This window comes from Sus scrofa, chromosome 5 (assembly GCF_000003025.6).
Source record: "Sus scrofa isolate TJ Tabasco breed Duroc chromosome 5, Sscrofa11.1, whole genome shotgun sequence".
NCBI classification, from domain to species: Eukaryota; Metazoa; Chordata; class Mammalia; order Artiodactyla; family Suidae; genus Sus; species Sus scrofa.
In genome coordinates, this window is record NC_010447.5 from 20,120,298 (window position 1) to 20,143,577 (window position 23,280).

A 23,280-nucleotide genomic window follows, 5' to 3' on the forward strand; every position below is an offset into this window, starting at 1 on the left:
GTAAGGACCAGAAACAGCTTGCTTTGAAGCTGGAATGACCAATGATATATACTCAATGGTCTGTCCTATTTCAGAAATATATCAACTCTCCATCTCTATGTCATAAGTTAGTTGGCAGGAATCTCGATCAGCGTTCCTTTCCATGAGATATCACACTGGTCCATACATTGATAACAACATTATGCTGACTGGATGTAGTGAGAAAGAAGTAGCAACTACTCTACTTACTGGTTAAAACATTTGTAGTAGAGGATGGGAATTAAGTTCAACTAAAATTCAGGGGGCTTCTACTTCAGCGAAGTTTCTAGGTGTGGGGCCTATCAAGATATTCCTTCTTCTAAAGTGAAGGACAAGTTGTTGCATCTGGCTCCTCCTACAACCAGTACAGTAAAGTGACACAAAGCCTAGTTTGCTTTTTTTTTTTTTTTTTTTTTTTGGATTTTGAAGACAACATATTCCTCATTTGGATGTGTTACTGTGGCCCAATTACTAACTGACCCTAAAAGCTGCTAGTTTGGGGTGGGGCCCAGAATAGGAGAAGGCTCTGTAACAGGTTCAGGCTACTTGTGTAAACTGCTGTAGTGCTTGGACCATATGATGCAGCAGATCCAGTGATGCCTGAAGTGTCAGGGTCAGAGAATGATGCTGTTTGGAACTTTCAGTCTCCATAGGTAAAGCACAGCATAGACCCTTAGGATTCTGAAGCAAAGCCCTCCATCCTCTGTAGATAACTATTCTTCATTTAAGACACAGCTTTTGGTCTTTTACTGGGCCTTAATAGAGACTGAGCACTTAATACTCAGCCTCCAAGTTACCATGCAAACTCAGCTGCCCATCTCTAACTAGGTGTTTGTCTGACTCACCAAGCCTAAGGTTGGGCATGCACAATTGCACTCTATCAATGCAAGTGGTATATAAACGATCAGGCTCAAGCAAGCCCCAAAGGTACAAGTCCCTTGAAGAAGGGACCCACATTCCACGATCCCACTCCTGCCACACTGTCTTCTCTCTCCCAGCCTGTACCTATGGCTTCACAAGGAATTCTCTATGGTCAACTGAAAGAGGAAGAGTCCAACCTTGTTTACAGATGGTTTTGTGTTATAGGCAGGCAGCACCTGAAAGTGGATGGTGGCAGCACTATGGCCCCTTTCTGGGACATCCCTAGAAGGAAAGAGGTAGAGGGAAAACCTCCCAATGGGCAGAACTTCAAATAGTGCTCCTGTGCATTAACTTTTGCTTAGAAAGAGAAAGGGCCAGACAAGTAGTTATATACAAATCCATGGCTGTGGCTAATGGTTTCATTGGGTGGTAGGATATTCAGAAGAAAGATGACCATAAAATTTGTTAACAAAAAAAGTTCATGAGCGTTTTCTCCTTATTTTTCTATAAATATATGTGTGTGTATGCCTATCATGTGACATAAGATGTACTGATTTTATACAACAGTATTTATATATTGTTTTTATGGTTTTCCAGCTTAATTGAGATAAATTTGACATACAATATTGTGTAAGCTTAAGTTGCACAATATGATAATGTGATATGTATATATGTTAAGAAATGATTATCACCATAATCACCATAGTAACACATCTATCACCTCACACACAGTTACCTTTGGAAATTTTTTTGTAGTGAGAACATTTAAGATCTACTCTCTTTCAGCTTTCAGGTATACAATAAGATATTGTTAACTGTAGGCACCATACAGTATATCGAGACTCTAGAACTTATCCATAACTGGAATTTGTACCTTTTGAACACTGCCAATCATTTCCCCCACCTCTCAGTCCTTCGGCAACCATTATTCTATTCCATTACTATGAGTTTGGCTTTTTTAGATTCCACATACAAGTGAGATAATACAGTATCTGTATTTCTCTGACTTATTTCATTTAGCATAGTGCCCTCAAGGTTAATCCACATTGTTATGAATGGCAGGGTTTCCTTATTTTTAATGACTGAATAATATTCCACCATATATATATGTGTATATACATAAATCACACAATATTTATATATATACAGATATACATTTATGTATATACCTACATAAAAATCTGTCTATTTATATCTATCTCATATTTCTTTATCCGTTCAATGTAAATTGTTTTCATATCTTGACTATTGTAAATAATGCTGCAATAAACATGGGGGTATATGTATCTTTTTAAGATAATGATTTCGTTTCCTCTCAATATATACCTAACGTGGGGTGACTTGATTTTATGGCAGTTGTATTTTTAATTATTTGAAGATTTTCTATACTGCCTTCCATAGTGGCTGCCCCTTTTCTCTGTATCCTCACCAGACACTTATTATCTCTTGCCTTTTTGATAATGGCCATTCTAACAAGTGTGAGGTGATACCTCATTTTGATTTTCATTTTCCCGGTGATGAGTGATGCTATGCACATGTTCATGTGTTATAGGTCATCTTAAATTTTACCATAGTATGTACCTGTGTTTTTCTCCGTTAAGTATTATGTTTTGTCTTCTGTGAGCCTTTTTTGTTTGAAATTGTTTATATATTAGGGCTGCAACTGTGGCATATGGAGCTTCCCAGGCTAGGGGTCAAATTGGAGCTGTAGCTGCTGGCCTACACCAGAGCCACAGCAAAGCGTGATCCTTAACCCATTAAGCAAGGCCAGGGATGGAATCTACATCCTCATGGATACTTGTCAGATTCATTACCATTGAGCCAAAATGGGAACTCTCAATTCTGGCAAATTTTTAATCAGTGCAGTTTTTTTTTTTGCTGTGACATATGATTCACTTTATCTATTTTTTTTTTAGTTTGTATAATGCTTTTTATTTTTTTCCATTATAGCTGGTTTACAGTGTTCTGTCAATTTTTACTGTACAGCATGGTGAACCAGTTACACATATGTATATATTCTTTTTTCTCACATTATCATGCTCCATCATAAGCGACTAGACATAGTTCCCAGTGTTACACAGCAGGGTCTCTTTGCTTATCTATTCCAAAGGCAACAGTCTGCATCTATTAACCCCAAGCTCCCAATCCAGCCCACTCCCTCCCCCTCCGCCTTGGCAACCACAAGTCTATTCTCCAAGTCCATGATTTTCTCTTCTGTGGAAAGGTTCAGTTGTGCCATATATTCGATTCCAGATATAAGTGATATCATATGGTATTTGTCTTTCTCTTTCTGACTTACTTCACTCAGGATGAGGGTCTCCAGTTCCATCCATATTGCTGCAAATGGCATTATTTTGCTTTTTTTTTTTTATGGCCGAGTAGTATTTCATTGTGTATATATACCACATCTTCCTAATCCAATCATCTGTTGATGGACATTTGGGTTGATTCCATGTCTTGGCTATTGTGAATAGTGCTATAAAGAACATGTGGGTGCATGTGTCTTTTTTAAGGAAAGTTTTGTCCGGATATATGCCCAAGAGTGGGATTGCTGGGTCATATGGTAGTTCTATGTATAGATTTCTAAGGTACCTCCATACTGTTCTCCACAGTGGTTGTACCAGCTTACATTCCCACCAGCAATGCAAGGAAGGTTCCTTTTTCTCCACACCCCCTCAGTGCAGTTCTTAAACATTATTAAACTCATGTCTAGCCTGGAGATAAAAAATAATGAGATGGTGCGGTATGCTTTAAGTTCAAAAGAAACATCTATTTATTTTAAGATTATGTATTTCTTTCTTTCCCTCCCAATTGCTCTGTGGGAAAGAAAATAACATGAAAAAGTTATTGACAGGCAGAAAAGTCTTTCCTAAAAAATATTTACATAATGATGGTCTTTGACTCTTTGCTTCCACTTTTACAATGACAACTAAGAAACGAAAATTGTAACAACAACAACAAAAAATTACCAAAACTTGGCAAAGCCTGCAAGGCATCATGTCAAATGGGCAGAAAAAAGTTACTCAGAAGTTCCTTAAATTTAAATCTATTGTAAACTATTCTCTGCCTGAAAAAAAAAAAAAAAAAACCATGAGTATAATAAATCCCAGTGGGGAGATTCTAGGTCTGTTTGATGGGATCAGTAATAAAGGAAGTTTTTGTGCCATAGTTAAAAATGTTAAAACTTCAAGAAGAGAAGTTATAAAAGCACTGGTGATTGGGAGATATGTTTCTTCTCTATACATAGTTTCAACTCAAATGTCACAGATTATTTATAGATACACAGGCACCAAGTGACTTTTCTGTGTCAGCTCATCTCTTCTAACTTTTGAAACTGATAAAGCTCCTGGACAAAACTTATTGGCACCAAAAATACTTAATCAATATACTGGACAATTGTTTATATTAGCCACATATTCTGATACCATTCCTAAAGAATTTACACAGTGTGGATAATAGACCCCAGATACAGAGACTAGAATTATTTCTTCTTCATAATTTGAAAAAAAATCTTTATTTCCTAAGATAGTTTTGATGTTTGCTATCTTTTTTCTTTTAAATACACGGATTAAATGAAGACTCATTACACAAGGAATGTATAGATATAAGATATAACCAGTGTTACAAGGTGTGGAAATCAACTTTCAGGTGAAATACTACTAGAAAATTATAGTCCAAAGGCAGTTCTAGCACACACTGTAAACCCTGAAATTTGGAGGTAGCTAAAACTTTGTGGCACAACTCAACCCCTCATCTGTGATGAGAATATAAGAGTCAAAAGATAAAACACTTAGAAATTACTGGGAGGAAAACTTGTGTGGTGCACCTCTCTCATGGCCAACGAGGGTTTAAAGTGTGATATGCTTCCACCTTAAACTGAAGTCAAGACTGAAGTTTGGTCCTTATGACTAGAAGAGCATACTATCTGTCTTCTAACATGAGTAGGATACAGTGCACAGGTTTCCACCTATTATTTGAAGGGGCAAGAAATCAGCGGGCTAATACCCTGTGGTGGAGGAAAGCAGATGTGACTAGACAGAAAGCTTTTGCCCCCAGAGTTTTTCAGTGTGAGGTGTGTGAGCTTTCTCTGTAAACTAGATGTGAGTTATGTACCTTTTCTAAGCTGCTGTTCAATACACCTTCTTAGGGAAAGGGATCACAGATCTCAGTGGAGAGAATCTGTTGATAGAGGATTTCCAAATGCTGAGGCAAGAAGACTAAGTAACTAGTGAGAATTTAAAGTAATTATTCTCACCAAGGGAACCACAGGGGAGAGTTGCTCAGGAATTGGGAAGGGGTTTCTGAAGAACTAAAAATAACCCATTAGTGAAACAGTCATTTTTTTCAAGATGTACTTGGCATGCGAGCAATTATGATAGATTGTAACAGTGTCCATCACATAAGAATTTTGCTCTCCTTGTTCCTTCCTGCACACTCATTACAAAATGTATACAGGATGGGAGATGAGAGTTCCCAGTAAAGGAAAGAAAGAACTGAAGTTTGGTCCTATTCTGCTATTGCAAGAGTCTTCTGTTCAGCAAATTCCAAAGATGTGATATGTTGCAGGTCATAAGCCAGGTGTTAACCCACCTCTTTTGTGAATTTTACCTCATGGTATAACATACATTCATACATGGTATATATTATGTGTTTCATATATCGTTCCTCTCTTTTAATCTACCGATCTACATTTACCTATAGAAAGTATCATGGAAAAATCTTCCGAGGCGGGTCTAATTCCAACTTTCATTAGCTTTTAAAATGATTAATACTTTTAATTGTAACACCATTAAATGAATCGTATCATGTGTCAAAGCTATTCCTATTCAAAACACATACAAATATGTAAATATATATAAAGCACGTTACACAAATAGGCTTATTTTCCAGACACGTCTACTGTTAACATTGAAGTTTCTGTATATAACTATATAAATGCTATTATTTACTATTTAAAGGGAATTATACAGCATAGATAGGTTTTAAATTTAATTTTACCTATTTATTAATTTTATTTATTAGTTACATTATTTTTATCATTAGTTTTCTAAGATCTTCATTGTTTTTTTACTTCAGGTCTGGGTCAAGCTGCATTTTTTTCAATATTTAATTACATAAACATTTAACAAAGTTCTATGTGCCAGAGATGGTTATGTTGTTTCAAAATTTCTATTTTGTTATTTTCTATTAATTACTCTGAGTCTTTTGTCACATTAGATTTCAATATTAAACATATAGAATAGAAATCTATTTTATTTCTTTTAAACTAATGTCATCCATTCTGTTATCTAGGGATTTTTCTTTTGTAGCTAATGTATTCAGTTAGTCATTTAAACATGTGTGCTGCTGTTCAAAGCATACATACCAGAGGAAGTGACCAGTAACATGCAAAGGTTCCATGTTCAAAAAATGTCTACTTGATTTTGCTCTGGATCTCTTTGTAATCAATCTAAAATTTGGTTACATTTTGGAAAAGATCCAAAACTAATGATAAAAATTCTGTTTATTTTCCTCTGAAGCTATCTCAAGTTACTCCATGCAGCAGTACAAGGGTTTTTTCATAAGCAAAAATTTTTATTAAGTTCTTCAGCTGTCAAGTAGGATACTATCTCATCTGTTCATTCAGATGCATCACCAGGATACTTCTACTTCAACATGGGATTTAGGTTGGGGAGAAGAGGTCTTCAGATGTGGATAACTAATGTAGCAGTAAAAAGAGGGAGAGAGGGATGACTCTGGGAGTGATTTTCAAGCAATAAATGAGAAATATTGATGACATTTAATATAGGGAATAGAATAAGTTTAAGTATCACCATTCCAGGCCTTCATTAGAAAATAGAATCTATCTTCCCAATTCTGAAAAGCTTAAATATCACACATATTTAGAGCACTTATGCTATTATCATCATTGTAGTTATTACAAATTGCATATTTCAATCAAGTTGAATCCTATATAAATCTTTTTATACAAACTGACCACACCGTCTTAGTGTTATACGAACCTTTTTTTTTGTCTTTATAGGGCCATACTCTGGCATATGGAGTTCCCAGGCTAGGGGTCTAATCGGAGCTACAGCTGTCGGCCTCCACCACAGCCACAACAACGCCAGATCCAAGCTGCATCTGTGACCTACACTACAGCTCATGGCAAGGCTGGATCCTTAACCCACTGAGGGAGGCTAGGGATCGAACTCTCAACTTCAGGGTTCCCAGTCAGATTCCTTTCCACTGTGCCACGACAGGAACTCCTGTTTGACAAATATTTTAGGGCAATATCCTTGGTTTTTATGGAAAGTGACTAGGACATGCAGCTATATGAAATCTTCCTTTGCATGTAGTATAAACATATTATTTTTCTCATAACAATAAACTCTGAAAAGAAACAAGCCCTGCATGCAAAGTTTCCTTTAGAATTTAGTGCTAAGAAAACTCTGTTTTGCAGTGATGGTACAGCACTTCAACAATACAAAATTTTAAAATGACGTACAAGTACTTTTCTACTCAACTCTATTGCCATACTTTAAAGAAGGTACCTGAACTAAGTCAGAAAATATTCTAGCTAGTCTATAAAAAGTGTGTTCTTTCATTGGTTTTGTGTGGTGTTGTCATTTTTTATTTTGCTGATGAAAAATACGATACAGTTGCTTAAGAATGTTGTTTCTGCAGCTAGAATTACTGGATTAGTATTTAGGCTACCTCTTGATATCTCTATAAAGATAAAAATAGTACACAAGAGGTTAAGACTAGTAGATAAAATTGTTTTGAACTTTAAAATATGCAGTTTATGTAAAGTGCTTAGAAAAATGCCTGACAAATATTGAGTTTTCAATAAATTTAATAAATTATTTTGTCACTGCTTTTGTTGCAAGTGACTCCAAAAATCTTTTCAGAATAAGCAAATACAAGCAAATTCAATGAATGAAAAATAAATGAGCATCTATGATGCACTCCATATTGTGGTAATTGCCATCTGGCCTTGTGGAGAAATTCATTCCATTTTAAAGTAGCTGAAAATCCAGTTGGAAATGTCATATAATACATGTTAAATAATCAAGTATAACTAGTTATTATAAAATGTAATAACTATAAATCATATTTTAAAAAGTAGGAAGAAGTGGTGTGAAAGCTGGTTACCTTAGCAAGACAATGGTATATTTGGGGGAGATGTTAACTGAATCTTAGATTTTGGTAGGATTCAGAACTAGACTCAAAGAAAGAGACTGGGGGATAATTTAAATCAGGATGTTAAGCCTAGATTGAGCAAGGTGAATGGATGTAAAGTGAATTATCCCATTTAATTTCATGAGGTTACAATTTGGAGAGTAATAGAAAGCCTAGTTTGCTCAATGGAAAATTAGGAACGAAATCTCTTAAGAAAGGAGTAGCATGATTAGTGTTTCAGAAAAACAAATTCAGAAGCTTAAAAAATATTATAAATATAATCATGTAGGAGTTTTAAAATCACATTTAAGTCGGATGAGGAAGTTGCAGTGAAAATAAAGAAAAAAGATGAATCTGAGGATTATCTGAAGTACTAGATTAAAAACATTCTCTTACGAGTTCCCATTGTTGCTCAGTGGGTTAAGGACCCAACATTGTCTCTGTGAGGATGCAGAGGTGATCCCTGGCCTTGATCAGTGGGTTAAGGATACAATGTGGTTGCAGTATATGCTGCAGATGTTGCTTGGACATGGCTGTGGTGTGGGCCACAGCTGCAGCTCCAATTTGACCCCTGGATCAGGAACTTCCATATGTTGCAGGTGCAACCATGAAAAGAATTCAAATTTTTCTTAGATAATAGAAAATAAGTGTTATTACTTACAAAAATTTGATAGCTAGGATAGGAGCTCATCAAAAGTTGTCACCATTAGCCAATGCAGATTGTGTGTGTGTGTGTGTGTGTGTGTGTGTGTGTGTGTGTGTTGGATGAGAGGGAGGCAGAGAACTGGGGATAGACCTATGTGTTTTTCTGTTGGGAGAGTAAGAACATAAGAATAACATCTTCATCTTTTCAATAAATCTATTGTCAACATTTGACATCAGACTAGATCTAATCTATCACCTAAATTATCACCGCCTAATTACTGGTGATTTATACCTTTTTATGGCAAATAAGACTGAAAGTTATTTTGCATATTGCATCATATTAATCTTGCAGTCAAAAGAGACCTTTAGTTTTGCTTTTGTCTTATTTTGATCCTTTGCTAAACCAACTGTTTCCTGTTCTTGTTCTGTGGATTCCCCCTATATCTTCTATCTCTCCAACTATTTCTTTCCAGATTGCAGTATTTTATATTTAACCTCTTTTTATATTTTAGACTGTTGGCTTTATCCTATATTTCTGTCATAAAAATCAGTTTAAATGGATCTTGCCACTAAAAAGAGAGCCTAATTGAAAATAAAGATGCTGAATCAAGAAATAAGAAAACTGTGGGAGCAATAGCGTATTTATCTTTTTACATTTTGAAAGGGTGTTATTTAGAGGATCAAATAGAGATAATCAATGTTCCTTTTGAGAACAGAATTTTTGGGAAGAGGCTCTAACAATCAGATGGGTTGAAGTTGGATACAGAGAAGCAAACTTCAATCTAAAGGAAAAAAAATTTTCTAACAAGGAATCTTGTACAAAATAACTTTGTCTTTGTCCCAAGAGTATTGTTCAAGTGAAGAAATCACACTGAGTGATCTCTTTTAGTCCTCATGGGATGGCCCTGGAGTCTGTCCTTGTTACAAAATTATAATTGACTTCTTTTCCAGTCCTCTCTCATAGGGACTCCTCCCTCTAAAGTTCTGAAAAACTTTGTGCTGCAATTCTATGAAATAGTTTCCTGGGACTGGAAAAAACTCTGACTACTATGGATTCTAGTTGCTACTATTTTTGTAGGTCATTAGGGACCAGGGAGTCTTGTTGCTTGTCTTAAATTTCCATTTTCCTCCCATTTTCATTCTAAGGCCTGTGAAACATGTCAGCATGGAGGCGAAAGAATTTCAGGCAGTTTGATTTCATGGATTCACTGGCACCTAGCTCAATTTTGACAGCAAAGTACCCATAATTCTCTAAGAAAACTAAAGAGATTCCTAGTCTATCATCTTCAGTCTGTGTTCAGGAAGACAGATACAAGAGGTTTTCAAAATTATTTTAAAGAACAGGTGAACTTTAATAATAGGTAATGGAAATTTCTGGACCTATAGACAATGCCACTAATGAAGAATGGTCATGCCATGCTTAAGAGGGTTGTTACTCTATTGGGAAGCACACAGTATCTGAGAGGTTTAATTTTGACATTGTCATTGATAGTTTTTACCCTTCAACCACATCTTCTTTCCTAGACTGAAATAAAAAAAATTTTGAATCTTTGCAGTTTCACATGAAAAAGTTCAGAAGATAGAAAAGAAATCTAAATTCAGGTAAGAAAAATTATCAAAAAATTATATCTATTTTAGTCAAATAATAAGAGAGCTAAAACTTTTTATATGATTAAAATATATTTTTCTCGAATTTCTAAATGTGTTGTTCCAAGAATGAAAGTTAATCAAGATGAAAGCAAACTTTGATAATAAATCATATTCCATTGCTTGAAGGAAGATCATGGTTAAATAGACTGGTAATATGATAACTGATATTTATTGTATTAATAATGTAGAGTCTATGATTTCTATAAAAAGAATCTTCCACTTCTTAGAAGAATAAAAATTATACAAATCCTCCATTGTCTATTTCGATTATTTCTTGCCTAATATGGACTCTTTATAATTCTTCTATGAACAGAGGTGAATCTTTTCATAGTCAATATTCTATAACTTTGTGTAAAAGAAACATGTATGAGGAGTTCTCTTGCAGCACAGCAGGTTAAGGATCTGGCATTGTCACTGCAGAGGCTTGGGTCACTGCTGTGGTGCATTCAATCCCTGGCCTGTGTTCTTCCACAGGCTGCAGGTTTGGCCAAAACCAAAAGAAACATAATCTATATTATTCTCTATACTCTATTATTCTAGGTTAGGTTATCCTTGAAATATTAACATGTTAGCTTTATTTACATAGCATCAAAAAGATAACATTTGACTTGGTGTAAGAACTAAACTTCTTCTCCATCTTCTATTCCATCTTCTCCTCCTCCTTTTTAAATAGGAGCAAAGGGCAAGCCTCTTAATCTTGTGGCTCTTTGCAGAAACAAGTTACAAGTGAAATGACTTGAGCATGTTTTAAAAGTGCTTCTTATTTTAAGCCTTCTTTTTCCAATTGCAAACCAACATAGGATGATTGATGTTTGAAACTGCTCCATCCAACTTTGTGCCCAAGTTTCATTCTTTAAGTTCTAGAATAAAATATAACTGTCTTCATGTGGGTCAACCTATAAATTTAATTTATTCCCTCATCCCCCAGTAAAACCAAATTACTATACAATTATTTGAAAGGATTTCAAATATATGGTAGAGCACTGGAGAGGTGGTAAAGAATGAGAATATTATTTTGTTTAGTCATTTTTTTCTTCTTATTTGAACTGTTATGAATTAACTTCATGTCCTTTTTTGAGGAAGCTGTTGGGAGAAGCAACAAATGAAGGAAACAGAGAAGGTCATGAAGGCTTTAGGATCGAAGGGATTTTTGCAGATCATAGAAAAACAAAACAAAAAAATAAAAGCTCTTATAATGAGGGAATTTTGAGGGTATAAATGAAACTCTGCATATTTTCTGATTGTTATTCCATTAATTTTAAATTTAGCAAAGACATTTTGTGGCTTGTTTGCTGGTTTTTATCATTCATACCACTCCATGGAAGGATAAATGGCTCTTGGTTTAAATGTCACCAAAGAAGAAAAGATGTGTAAAGTTATCCTTAATTGCTAGACAATTTAATTGACAAGTGTATTATTTCATAGAGAAAAAACAGAAATATTTAAAATTAACAGAAGTTGTCTTGGTTGCTTAACAGGTCACCCAAATCCAAACAGGTTAATTTGGATGCTTCTAGAAAACCAATACTTATTTGTTCTTAAAGCTGCTGAGCTCTAACCATCAGGTTAAGAGTTCAGTAAAATTTGCTATCTAATTTAATATATTCTTTTACACCATCAATATTTTTCATGGTTCCTTACTTTGAAGCTGCTATTTTTTTCCTTTATTTAGAAAGTTTGAGATGACATGGATGTCTTGACAGATTTGTGTAGAGAAAACCAGGTTCAATAAACTTCATAAGACAAAAAATAAAAAGGTATCACTCACATTTTACTTCTAGATTTAAATAAAATTAGATTAGTTCCAGAAACTGAAGGCTGATTTAATTTTAAAAGATCTTTGAGTAAGACAATCAGTTCTTTAGTAATTCATTCGCTCTTTCTTTAAAGTAAGAGCTCTTTTTGGTAGAGAGATCATATTGCCTTGGAATGAACTTTTAGCTACTTTTGCCTTCATTTTTTAATTATTGTGTCGAAGCAAAGAGAAAAATGAGTATTAAGTGATAAATTAAAATTTAGGGAAGTTTCTTTTTTCTGAGTATGAGTTTATCAGACGTTAATATTTTGAAATCATAGATGACATCTCAAAAAATACCTCATTTGACAAGATAGAGAAATACAAAGAAGTGTCCAACTCCATTGTGTTGAAATTAACACCAGACTTGAATTCAAAATGTTTCAGCTTGAGTTCAAATTTCATTTTTAACCAGTGGTGTTCCTTTAGGCAAGTCAAACTGTTTCATGTTTTTTTTTTCTGCTCATATGGATAAGTTTAATGGGATGATGGATATGAAAGTATTATGTCAACTATAAAGACTTTTAAAAGGTGGAGTGCTGTTTGTGATAGCAGAGTAGAAACTTTGTTGACTTTCTCTTATGCCTTTAAGCAGAAGTTTGCCATGGGTGACAAGGGAGGAGACAACCATTCAGAAGTGACCGACTTCATTCTTGTAGGCATCAGGATCCGTCCAGAGCTTCACAGTCTCCTCTTCCTACTATTCCTGATTATTTATGGGATGGTCCTTCTGGGGAACCTTAGCATGATTGGCATCATTGTGACTGATCCCCGGCTGAACACACCAATGTATTTCTTCCTAGGCAATCTCTCCATCATTGACCTCTCCTACTCCACTATTATTGTACCCAAAGCCATGGTCAACATCCTGTCCCAGAAAAAGACCATATCCTTTGTGGGTTGTGTGGCTCAGCTGTTTCTGTATGCACTTTTCATGGTAACAGAGGCCTTTGTTTTGGCAGCCATGGCCTATGACCGCTTCATAGCCATCTGCAATCCACTCCTTTATACTGTCCGCATGTCCAGAAGCCTCTGTATCCAGTTGGTGGCTGGTTCCTATCTCTGTGGCTGGGTCAGTTCCATTCTTCAAATCAGTGTAACATTCTCAATGTCTTTTTGTGCCTCTCGAGTCATCGATCACTTCTACTGTGATTCAAACCCAATTGAGAAGATCTCCTGTTCCAATGTCTTTATGAATAAGATGGTGTCACTTAGTTTGGCTATCCTCATTATTTTGCCCACAATAGTTGTGATTGTAGTATCCTACATGTACATTGTGTCCACAGTTTTAAAGATCCGCTCCAGTGAAGGGAGGAAGAAAGCCTTTTCCACTTGCAGTTCCCATCTGGGGGTTGTAAGTTTGCTCTATGGGACTGTCTCCTTTGTGTATCTCACACCTCCAAATAACCCAGAACTTCGGAAAGTGGCTTCAGTATGTTACATTTTACTCACACCTATGCTAAACCCTTTAATCTACTCTCTAAGAAACAAAGATGTTAAAGATGCCATGAAAAAAGTCATATGGAAGAAGAAAGTTTTACTCTAAAATAAGCTTCCTCTTATTTTACTGTTTCTTGCATCATTTCGTTTTGCCTCCACATCTCCTAGACTTATGCATTTAAAGCTCAGGTTTAAAAGAAAGCAAAAGCAAAACCAAAAACCTTAACTGCTTTATTCAATAGCATTAATACTATCCGATAAAGAATGCTACAAATTCATTTTTCACTTTTCCTTAAGGCAAGGTTAAATCTGAAAGTTCTGGACATCCATGAAAATTTGCTGTATTTCTACAAAGACTTATTTATTTCTCACTCTCCAGGTAATATATGTATGTAAATGGAGAAGTATAAAATTCTATTGTGTGTCTTCGCTGTATGCCTAAGTAAAATTTAGAAAATACATAGTAGAACAATTCACTTGGAAACTGTGTTACTCAACTGGTTTATATGAAAATGACAGTATAAATGCTAGTGCTGTGGGTTTTTTTTTTTGATGTCATGCCAAAGATGTGTGGACATGTGTATAAAATGAAGAGGAAAAATAAAGGTAAATTAACCAGTAATTTGAATTAAAGGGGCCAAAGAAGAAGAAACATGGGAAGACTGAATAGATTTGGTTTTAAATTATGGAATTTTGTTTGGTTTTCCTTGAATGGCAAGGTCATCCTACTTTGCTGTCATATGATGAGAACATTTTATGATGTTCATGATATTTTACAGCTCTTATCCTCTATTAGGATTATCCTTTCAGGTAATACAGCTTATTGGTATGAATATGCAATTAATGAAAGTACTCTGTTGAAATAAAGTCAGTTTGAAAATCTCAGTTAAAAAAATCTCAAGGCTTTACAATAACCTCTATGGATAGCCGGATTATACGTACATGTAAATGTTTGTGTGCATGAATGTGTGTGTTTGTCTATGTAGGAGGGTGTTTGGATTATTTGACTATGGGGTCGTTTAAAGATGTAATTAGTCCCAAATATCAGATATCAATTGGGAAGAGAAGGTGGTTAAAGCAGCATCCTGCAGATTTGACAGGTATTAAGGGAAGCCAAGTTCCAGAGAAAGTCATGCCAGGTTACCATTTTCACACTTGACATAAAAAATGCTTTAGCGAAACAATTACAATGCCTAAGCCTAGACAACATTAAATTCTGGACAAGAGCTAAACCTAGGAAATAGAATATAAGTACCAGTTTTGTCTGTATACTTGGCATTGTGAAAGCCTAAAATATGGATCTTTGACTAGGTCTTCTATTTTTCTGTTTTTGTTTAGATGGAAAAGCCTGCTTTCATGACTGCATAGTGATATGCATCTGTATGGGTTAATGTTTATTAGGGTAAGAGATTTAAGAAATAATTATTCTTATTTAATAGATAAAGAGAGAAGCTAGGTGACTTAATGAATCAATGTTATGGTTATCTCCTTTTTTCTAAACCTGTGAATCTACCATTTTTCTTGGTGCTCAGGTGCTACCATTTTTCTTGATATTCAGAAAAATATCATTTGAGAGCAAAATGGGAATCCAAATCAGCTTGATAAACTGCTTCTTGGCACTGATTATTACAAGTCCAGAAAATACTCTTTTTAGATTTAGGTTTTGCTTATTTTCAATGCATGCCTATTAGCCTTAGAAGATCCTTCTTTGATATATCTAACAAATGTGGGTTATTAAGGACTACTGGGAAAAGCAATAAAATATTGAATAAGCATACAGCCTAGATTCATTTCCTTTAGGTTTTAGCCTGGTAGGCTATATTTTCTGTCTTGTAGCCATAACAGATTACAGTATTCCATTGTATAACCTCAAAAGTGGCATTGCTTAAACAACACCAAATGTCACAAGAAATCTGGAAAAGTTGAAAATCAAGGTGGAGTGCTTTCAAAGGTGTTAAATTAAGCTCACTCTTATTTTCTTTTAATTGCCATAAACATTTTTCTTGGTGAATTTTTTTCTGGGCTCACAGGCCTTATATGAAAAGTAGTGCCTAACCAAACTTCTTCTTTTTTTTTTTTTTTTTTTTTGGCTGTGCCCACATCATGTAGAAGTTCCTGGGCCAAGGATCAAACCTGCACTGCAGTTTTGGTCTGTGTCTCAGCTGTGGCAATGCAGATCCTTAATCTGCTTCGCCATGAGGGAACTTCCTCTTACCAACCTTTTGTTGGCTTTTATTGACAGTGTTTTCTTTTTCAATGATGTATGGATTGTTTATGAAATACTATCACATACCAAGAGAGTCTGAAGATTATATTCCGCATCATATACATTAAAAAAGGTATTTTTAGGGGATTTTAAAACTATACACAAAATCCATATGGACAAGTCTTTCAATAGAGATATGATGTTGAGATGTTGAAGAGAGCATTAGACATCTTGAATGCTCTTATTTGTATTGCATTGACTCATCTTCTCAAGTTACAGGTTTTTGGACATGGCAGATATCGATTGTCTGACAACATTGGGCGCTGCATTTTGTCTTTAAGTTTTATGTATTGTTAGTGTTTACCTAATGTTTAGTGTAATGACGCAGAACTTTGTGAAGGCATTTACTATAATATTTTCCATTGCCAGGATGCTAGGATTCTCTAACTCAGATAATACAAAACTAAAAATTTCATAGATATAAGTTAAAATTACTAAATTAAACATCTGTGGATAAGCACTAAGAGCTCCATTTGTTTTTCCTTAGGACAGTTTCAACTTTTATTGTGAGATTTAAATTGTGGTGATCGAAGTAGCTGAACTGATTAGATATTGCAAAAATGTTGTAATTTGAATTGATTTTGGACTGTTACTCTCATGAAGTAGGTATGAGATGTCACTTTACTTATTCCATAATACTGGTATAAGGCATAAAATCAATAAAAGTTTCTGAGTGTGTATAAGTTATTGTCCAAGTGATATCAGTGAGGACAAAGCTACTTACTGTCAAGGGCTGCAGAGGGATGGGAAGAAGAGGGAAAGGATGGGATTTCAAAAAAGCAAGGTCTCCTGGAACTGAAAATGACATGAAAAAGGAATCCACTTCAACATCATTTCTGAGCCCTGCACAGACAATACCAGACCCTTAAATCCACTGAGCCATAGCAGGAACTCCATGTAATTTCTTAATTATTCTAATTTGGTTAAAAAAGACACCCCCCCCAAAAAAAAACTTTACCCAAAGACCAATTTTCAGATTTCTTACTTTTAAAGAATATGAGTTCTAGAACAAAATACCTTCTTCTTCCTTATCAACTTTGAAACAATCATCACTTATTCACATTATCGGGCACTGTGATTATTGGTATTGGTTTCGTCAACTGCATGTTTTAGGCATCTTCTGTGGCAACCTACATAAGTGAACTTTGGACGACTTAAGTAAAAGATGAATAGTTAGACATTTAAATTTTCCTTTGCTCTGGTTGCACATACACAATGATAAGCCTGGAGAGGGTGAGTCCCTAGGCAGCATTTCAGGAAGTTAGAAAGTAAAAGACAGACAAAAAAATCTTCAAAGAGTATCCAAACATGTCAAATGTCACACTACTGAAAATACTTCAAGAAAATTTAGGCTCTTTGTCCCCATGCTGGATAATTCTGAGACAGGATCTAAACAGCCCAGAAATCTACAGAATGTTTGGGCATATGCTTTTCTTTAGTCTTTGGTTACCCCAAAATTAGTCACTGAAATATGTAAAGAAGGTTTGTTGGGGGGACTTCAGTTCACACCTTACTCAAGAGCATCCAGCCTTCTCTTCATTCCAGGGACTCTGTATGAATCAACTCAGGTCTAAGAATTGAGATAACGGGATCTGAATCATGGGGCTCAAGTTGGCTTTCTGTTGATCATATCTAATCTCTCTCTCTCCCTCCATCCCTCTCTCTCTCAGAAGATTGTCTACTTACTTTATCCATAGGTACTTCATGTTTAGCTAACCTTAGTTGCAGACATCCATCCTTTCTGATGAATAAGCTAGAGTTGCTGCTAGCACGTTAACCAAATCTTCCTTTGGTCTCAGTCTGATGCCACAATTTGAACCCTCTCACTCTTCTAGTTTCACTGCTGTCAGGAAGGCCATTTTAACTTTAATGTCTAGAGAGAAGTTTCACAGTTTCTTTGAAAGTTGCTGTTGGCTTTGTCACTGGTGAAGGGAAGGTTTTCTGATGCTTCAGGAGCACCCAACTAGGGTATGAGACCAGAACATCTATGGTTAATCCTCCTTTGCACTACTGCCTCCTAATGATAGTGAATTTCTATGTCTATAATTTTCCCAAAGTGTCTCAACTTCTATTAGACAGACCCAGTATTAGGTAATGAATTGCGTTTATCAACCCAATCAACTATTAGACCTCTACTTATTTAGCACACTAATTGTGAAATCGTTGGTAAGTAAGAATTCTGCCCAGTATCTCCCTACTCCTCAAGTAAAAGAGCCCTAAAAATTCATTCATACCAAAATACTTTGCACTTTGCCAATATGTATCCAAAAACATACTGAAAAACTTAAGCCAGTCTCCTACACATTCCGCATCTGCTTTGGAGCAGTATTTGTGTCTCAGTATGCTGGATTCTGGTGCTAGTAACTGAACTTATAAAATGCAAATGAGGAGTGGAATTAAAGGGGAATTATAGCTCCTTCCTTCACGGAAACTTCTCCAGGAAAAGGAGTAGCAGCATCTTAAAGTAAGCAGGGAATAGCTCTGTCAGGGAGGTTTGCTTCCTTATGCAAAAGTGATTAGGGTAGACTTTCAAAAATGTCAGAATTTTGAAATATTTTAAGTAATATTACAAACCCAGGAATCCTTAGTTAATTTTATAACAGATAATTGGAGGAATGATTCAACATATTTTGTGTTCAGCAAACCAAAAACTCACACTCTGGGTTTAGTTCTCTGCAGTTTCATCTCTGCAGCTAAATATAGGAGATTATCTTATAATAGTGAGAGAAGTTGCCTATCTAAAGAGAAGTTAACAATCTGAGATCAGTTTTTGCTTTAATGTGTCAGTACTCATCTCACAGTTTGTTGCAGACTTTGAATTAACCATGCCACAATTATGAGATATACTGGTCCATCAGTTTCTTGCTTTCAGTGGATACATGATTTCATTTAACCATATGGTAAGTTATAGACAATTTTGCCAAAAGTTATGAACCATCAAAGTTCTACTCTCAATATAAAATAAAGTTTACTTTTATTATAATCATATATTTTTTTTGTCTTTTGTCCTTTTAGGGCTGCACCCGCGGAACATGGAGGTTCCCAAGCTAGGAGCTGTAGCCACTGGCCTACACCAGAGCCATAGTAATGCCAGATCCAAGCCGCATCTGCGACCCACACCACCATGGCAATGCCGGATCCTGAACCCACTGAGCAAGGCCAAGGATCAAGCCCACAACCCCATGGTTCCTAGTTGGATTTGTTTCTGCTGTGCCATGACCGGAACTTCATAATCATATTTTCAATCAGATAAGAAATTCCCAAACCCTAGTTTTCCCTGAACTGATTATATCCATGCACTCTCTGGTACTGATTTTGGATATTTGTTTAAAGCTTTGTGTGCAATTAACAGAAACCCAGTTAAGTAACCTAGGCAAAAGTTATTTATTAGAAGGGTAAGGTTAACCAATAGGTTAACAACAGAATTGATAGAATGGCAGAAATTTCAGATTTGAAACAGGGTAAAATGAAATGTACTGCAGAGAACAAAGAAGTAGGACATACAGGAATGCTCTAGCAAGAACCAATCCGAAAGGAGTGTCACAAGTTGGAAGTGTAAGTTTTAAGTGTTATCATTCCGGGTCACTCTGCTAAAACTTCAAATTCCAGAAAGGAAGTACTCTATTGCCCTTTCTTTGTTATTGGTCCATCTATTTTCCAAGGGAAGATGAGACACCTAAGTTGAGTCCAGTAGACTGTATCAAATTGGAAATGGTTAATGCCTTAAAATTAAATTAGGTGTTATAAAGGAAGGAAAAATGGAAAGCAGATAGCAAAAGAGCAATACATAGCCACCATGCAGTTTGTAGTTCATAGCACTTTTCATGAAAAAGAGACAAGATTTTTTCAGATCCCTTCCCATTATAGGTTATTATAGGATATTGAGAATAGTTCCCTGTGCTATACAGTAGGTCCTTGCTACTGTTTACCTATTTTACACATAATAATATGTATCTGTTAATTCCAAACTCCCAATTTTTCTTTCTTTCCTCTCCTCCTCTGCTATCCCTTTGGTAACCATAAGTTTGTTTTCTATGTCTGTAGGTATTTCTTCTGTTTTGTAAATAAGTTCATTTGTATCATTTTTAAAGACTCCACACATAAGTGATATCATATGATATTTGTCTTTGTCTGAATTACTTCACTTAATATGATAATCTCTAGGTCCAACCATGTTGCTGCAAATAGTATTATTTCATTCTTTTCTTGGCTTAGTAGTATTCCACTATATACATATATATATATATATATGTGTGTGTGTGTGTGTGTACATATATATATATATGTGTGTGTGTGTCTTTATCCATTCATCTATAAGTGGACACTTGAGTTGCTTCCATGCCTTGGCTATATAGTGCTGCTATGGACATTGGGTGCGTTTGTCTTTTCAAATTATGCTTTTCTCTGAATATATGCCAGGAGTAGGATTGTAGGATAATATGGCAACTCTAAGAAACCTCTATACTGTTCTCCATAGTGGCTGCACGAATTTACATTCCCACCAACAGTGTAGGAGGGCTCCTTTTCATCCACACGCCAGCATTTATGATTTGTAGACATTTTAATGATGGCCATTCTATCTGGTGTGTGGTGATACCTCATTGTAGTTTTGATTTGCATTTCTCTAATAATTAGTGATGTTGAGCATCCTTTCGTGTGCCTGTTGGCAATCTGTATACCTTCTTTGGAAAAATGTCTATTTAGATCTTCTTCCCATTTTCTGATTTGGCTGTTTGCTTTCTGATATTAAGCTATATGTGCTGCTTGTGTATTTTGGAAATCAATCCTTTGTTGGTAGCACCATTTGCAAATATTTTTTTCCCATTCTATGGGTTGTATTTTCATTTCGTTTATGGTTTCCTTTGCTGTGCAAAAGCCTTCAAGTTTAATTAGGTCCCATTCGTGTATTTATTTATTTTTATTTCCATTACTCTAGGAGACAGATCCAAAAGCACATTGTTAGAATTTTATGTCAGAGTGTTCCACTTATGTTTTCTTCTTGGAGTTTTATGGTTTCTAGTATTACATTAAGATTTTTAATCCATTTTGAGTTTATTTTTGTATATGGTGTTAGAGAATGTTCTAATTTCATTCTTTTACTTGCAACTTTCCAGTTTTCCCAATACCACTTATTAAAGAGACTGTCTTCTCTCCATTGTATAATCTTGCCTCTTTTTTTCAGATTGATTGACCATAAGTGTGTGGGTTTATTTGTGGGCTTTGCATCCTATTCCATTGATCTATATTTCTGTTTTTGTGCCAGTACCATTCTCTTTTGACTACTATTATCTTTGTGGTATAATCATAAGTCAGGGAGTATGATTCTTCCAGCTCCATTTTTCTTTCTCATTTATTTCGGCTACTAGGATCTTTTATGTTTCCATAAAAATTAATTTTTTTGTCCTAGTTCTATGAAAAATGCAGCTAGTAATTTGATAGGAACTTTACTGACTCTGTAGATTGCCTTGGGTAATATGGTCATTTTAACAGTATTGATTCTTCCAGTCCAAGGACACATATATCTTTCCAACTATTTGTGTTGTCTTCAATTTTTTTTTATCAGTGTCTTATAGTTTTAAGAGTACAGGTCTTTTGCCTCTTTTATTCTTTTTTGATGCAATGGTAAATGGGATTGTTTCCTTAATTTCTCTTTCTGACATTTCATTGTCAGATTTCTATGCACTAATTTTGTATCCTGCTACTTTACCAAATTTATTGATGAACTCTAGTAGTTTTCTGATAGCATCTTTAGGATTTTCTATGTATAGCATGATGGCATCAGCAAATGGTGATAGTTTTACCTCTTGTTTTACAATTGGGAATGCTTTCATTTCTTTTTCTTTCCTGATTGTTATGGCTAGGAATTAAAATATATGTTGAGTAAAAGTGTCAAGGGAGTTCCCGTTGTGGATCAGCAGGCTCAGAACCCCAATAGTATCCATGAGGATGTGGGTTAAGGATCCAGGATTGCCACTAGGTACAGGGTAGGTCACAGACTCAGCTCAGATCTGGCGTTGGTGTGGCTGTGATGTAGGCTGGTGCCTGAAGTTCTTATCTGACCCCTTGCCTCAGAACTTCCATATGTTGCAGGTGCAGCCTGCCTACCACCTCCCCAAAAGTGTCAAGAATGGGCATCCATATCTTGTTCTTGATCTTAGAGGAAATGCTTTAAGTTTTTTCACATTGAGAATGTTAGCTGTGGATTTATCATATATGGCCTGTATTATGTTGAGGTATGTTCCCTGTACGTACTTTATTAAGAGTTTTTTTTTTTAAATCATAAATGGATTTGTAATTCTGTCAAAAGCTTTTACTACATCTACTGAGATGATCACATGATTTTTCTTCTTCAATTTAATATGGTGTATCACATTGATTTGTATATATTGAACTATTTTTACACACCTAGGATAAAAATCCCACTTCATCATGGTGCATACTTCTTTTAATGTATTGTTGAATTTGGTTTACTAATATCATGTTGAGGATTTCTGCATCTATGTTCATCAGTGATATTGGCCCATAACGTGTGTGTGTGTGTGTGTGTGTGTGTGTGTGTGTGTGTGTGTGATCTTTGTCTATTTTTGGTATCAAAATACTATTGGCCTTTCAGAATGAGTTCAGAAGCACTCCTTTGTCTGCAATTCTTTGCAATAATTAGAAAAGACTAGATGTTAATTCTTCTCTAATTATTTACTACACTTCACCTGTGAAGCCATATGGTCCTGGACTTTTGTTTGCTGGAATTTTTTTTTTAAATTACTGATTAAATTCCATTACTGGTAATTGATCTGTTCCTATTTTCTATTTTTCCTTGGTTCAGTCTTGGGAGATTGAACCTTTCTAGGAATTTGTCCAATTCTTCTAACTTGTCCATTTTATTGGTGTATAGTTCACAGTAATGTCTTATGATCCTTTGTATTTCTGTGGTGTCAGTTGTAACTTCTTTTTCATTTCTGATTTTATTTTTTCAGACCTTCTCTTTTTATTTTACATTTTTTCCAGTTTTTTTTCAAAGAACCAGTCTTAGTTTCATTGATTTTATCTATTGTATTTTGTTGTTGTTTATATTTATTTCTGCTCTGATCTTTGTTATTTCTTTCCTTCTACTAAGTTTGGTATTTGTTTCTTCCTTTTCTATTTCTTTTAGGAGTAAGATTAGGTTTTTTATTTGAGATTTTTCTTCTTTCCTGTGGTAAGCTAGTATCACTCCTATACATCCCAGCAGCACACTCCCCCCTGGTTATCAGAGCTTTGTGATCTAGGCATGCCCTGTGGGTCCTTCTGTTGTGGAAGGCTGACCTACTGTCAGCTGTTTTTTAGACATGGCTGGCCCCTGGTCCAGTTGGTTGTCAGGCCCTGACTTCTGCAGATGTTTCCAGCTATTAGTTGGCAGGGCTAGATCATGAGGATATTGAGTGCAGAACCCCGGGAGGCCCTGGAG

General features: G+C 35.4%; 1 protein-coding gene across 1 annotated transcript; it reads left to right on the top strand.

The window, feature by feature from the left end:
* Positions 12,667-13,676, top strand: LOC100525165 (olfactory receptor 9K2-like). Its single transcript, XM_003126217.4, has one exon. The coding sequence runs from the start codon at positions 12,735-12,737 to the stop codon at positions 13,674-13,676; it is 942 nt and encodes a 313-aa protein (XP_003126265.3). The 5' UTR covers positions 12,667-12,734.

What these genes read in the sequence shown, in the direction of transcription:
- LOC100525165 (XM_003126217.4), top strand. Translation starts at nt 12,735, where the DNA reads ATGGGTGACAAGGGAGGAGACAACCATTCAGAAGTGACCGACTTCATT.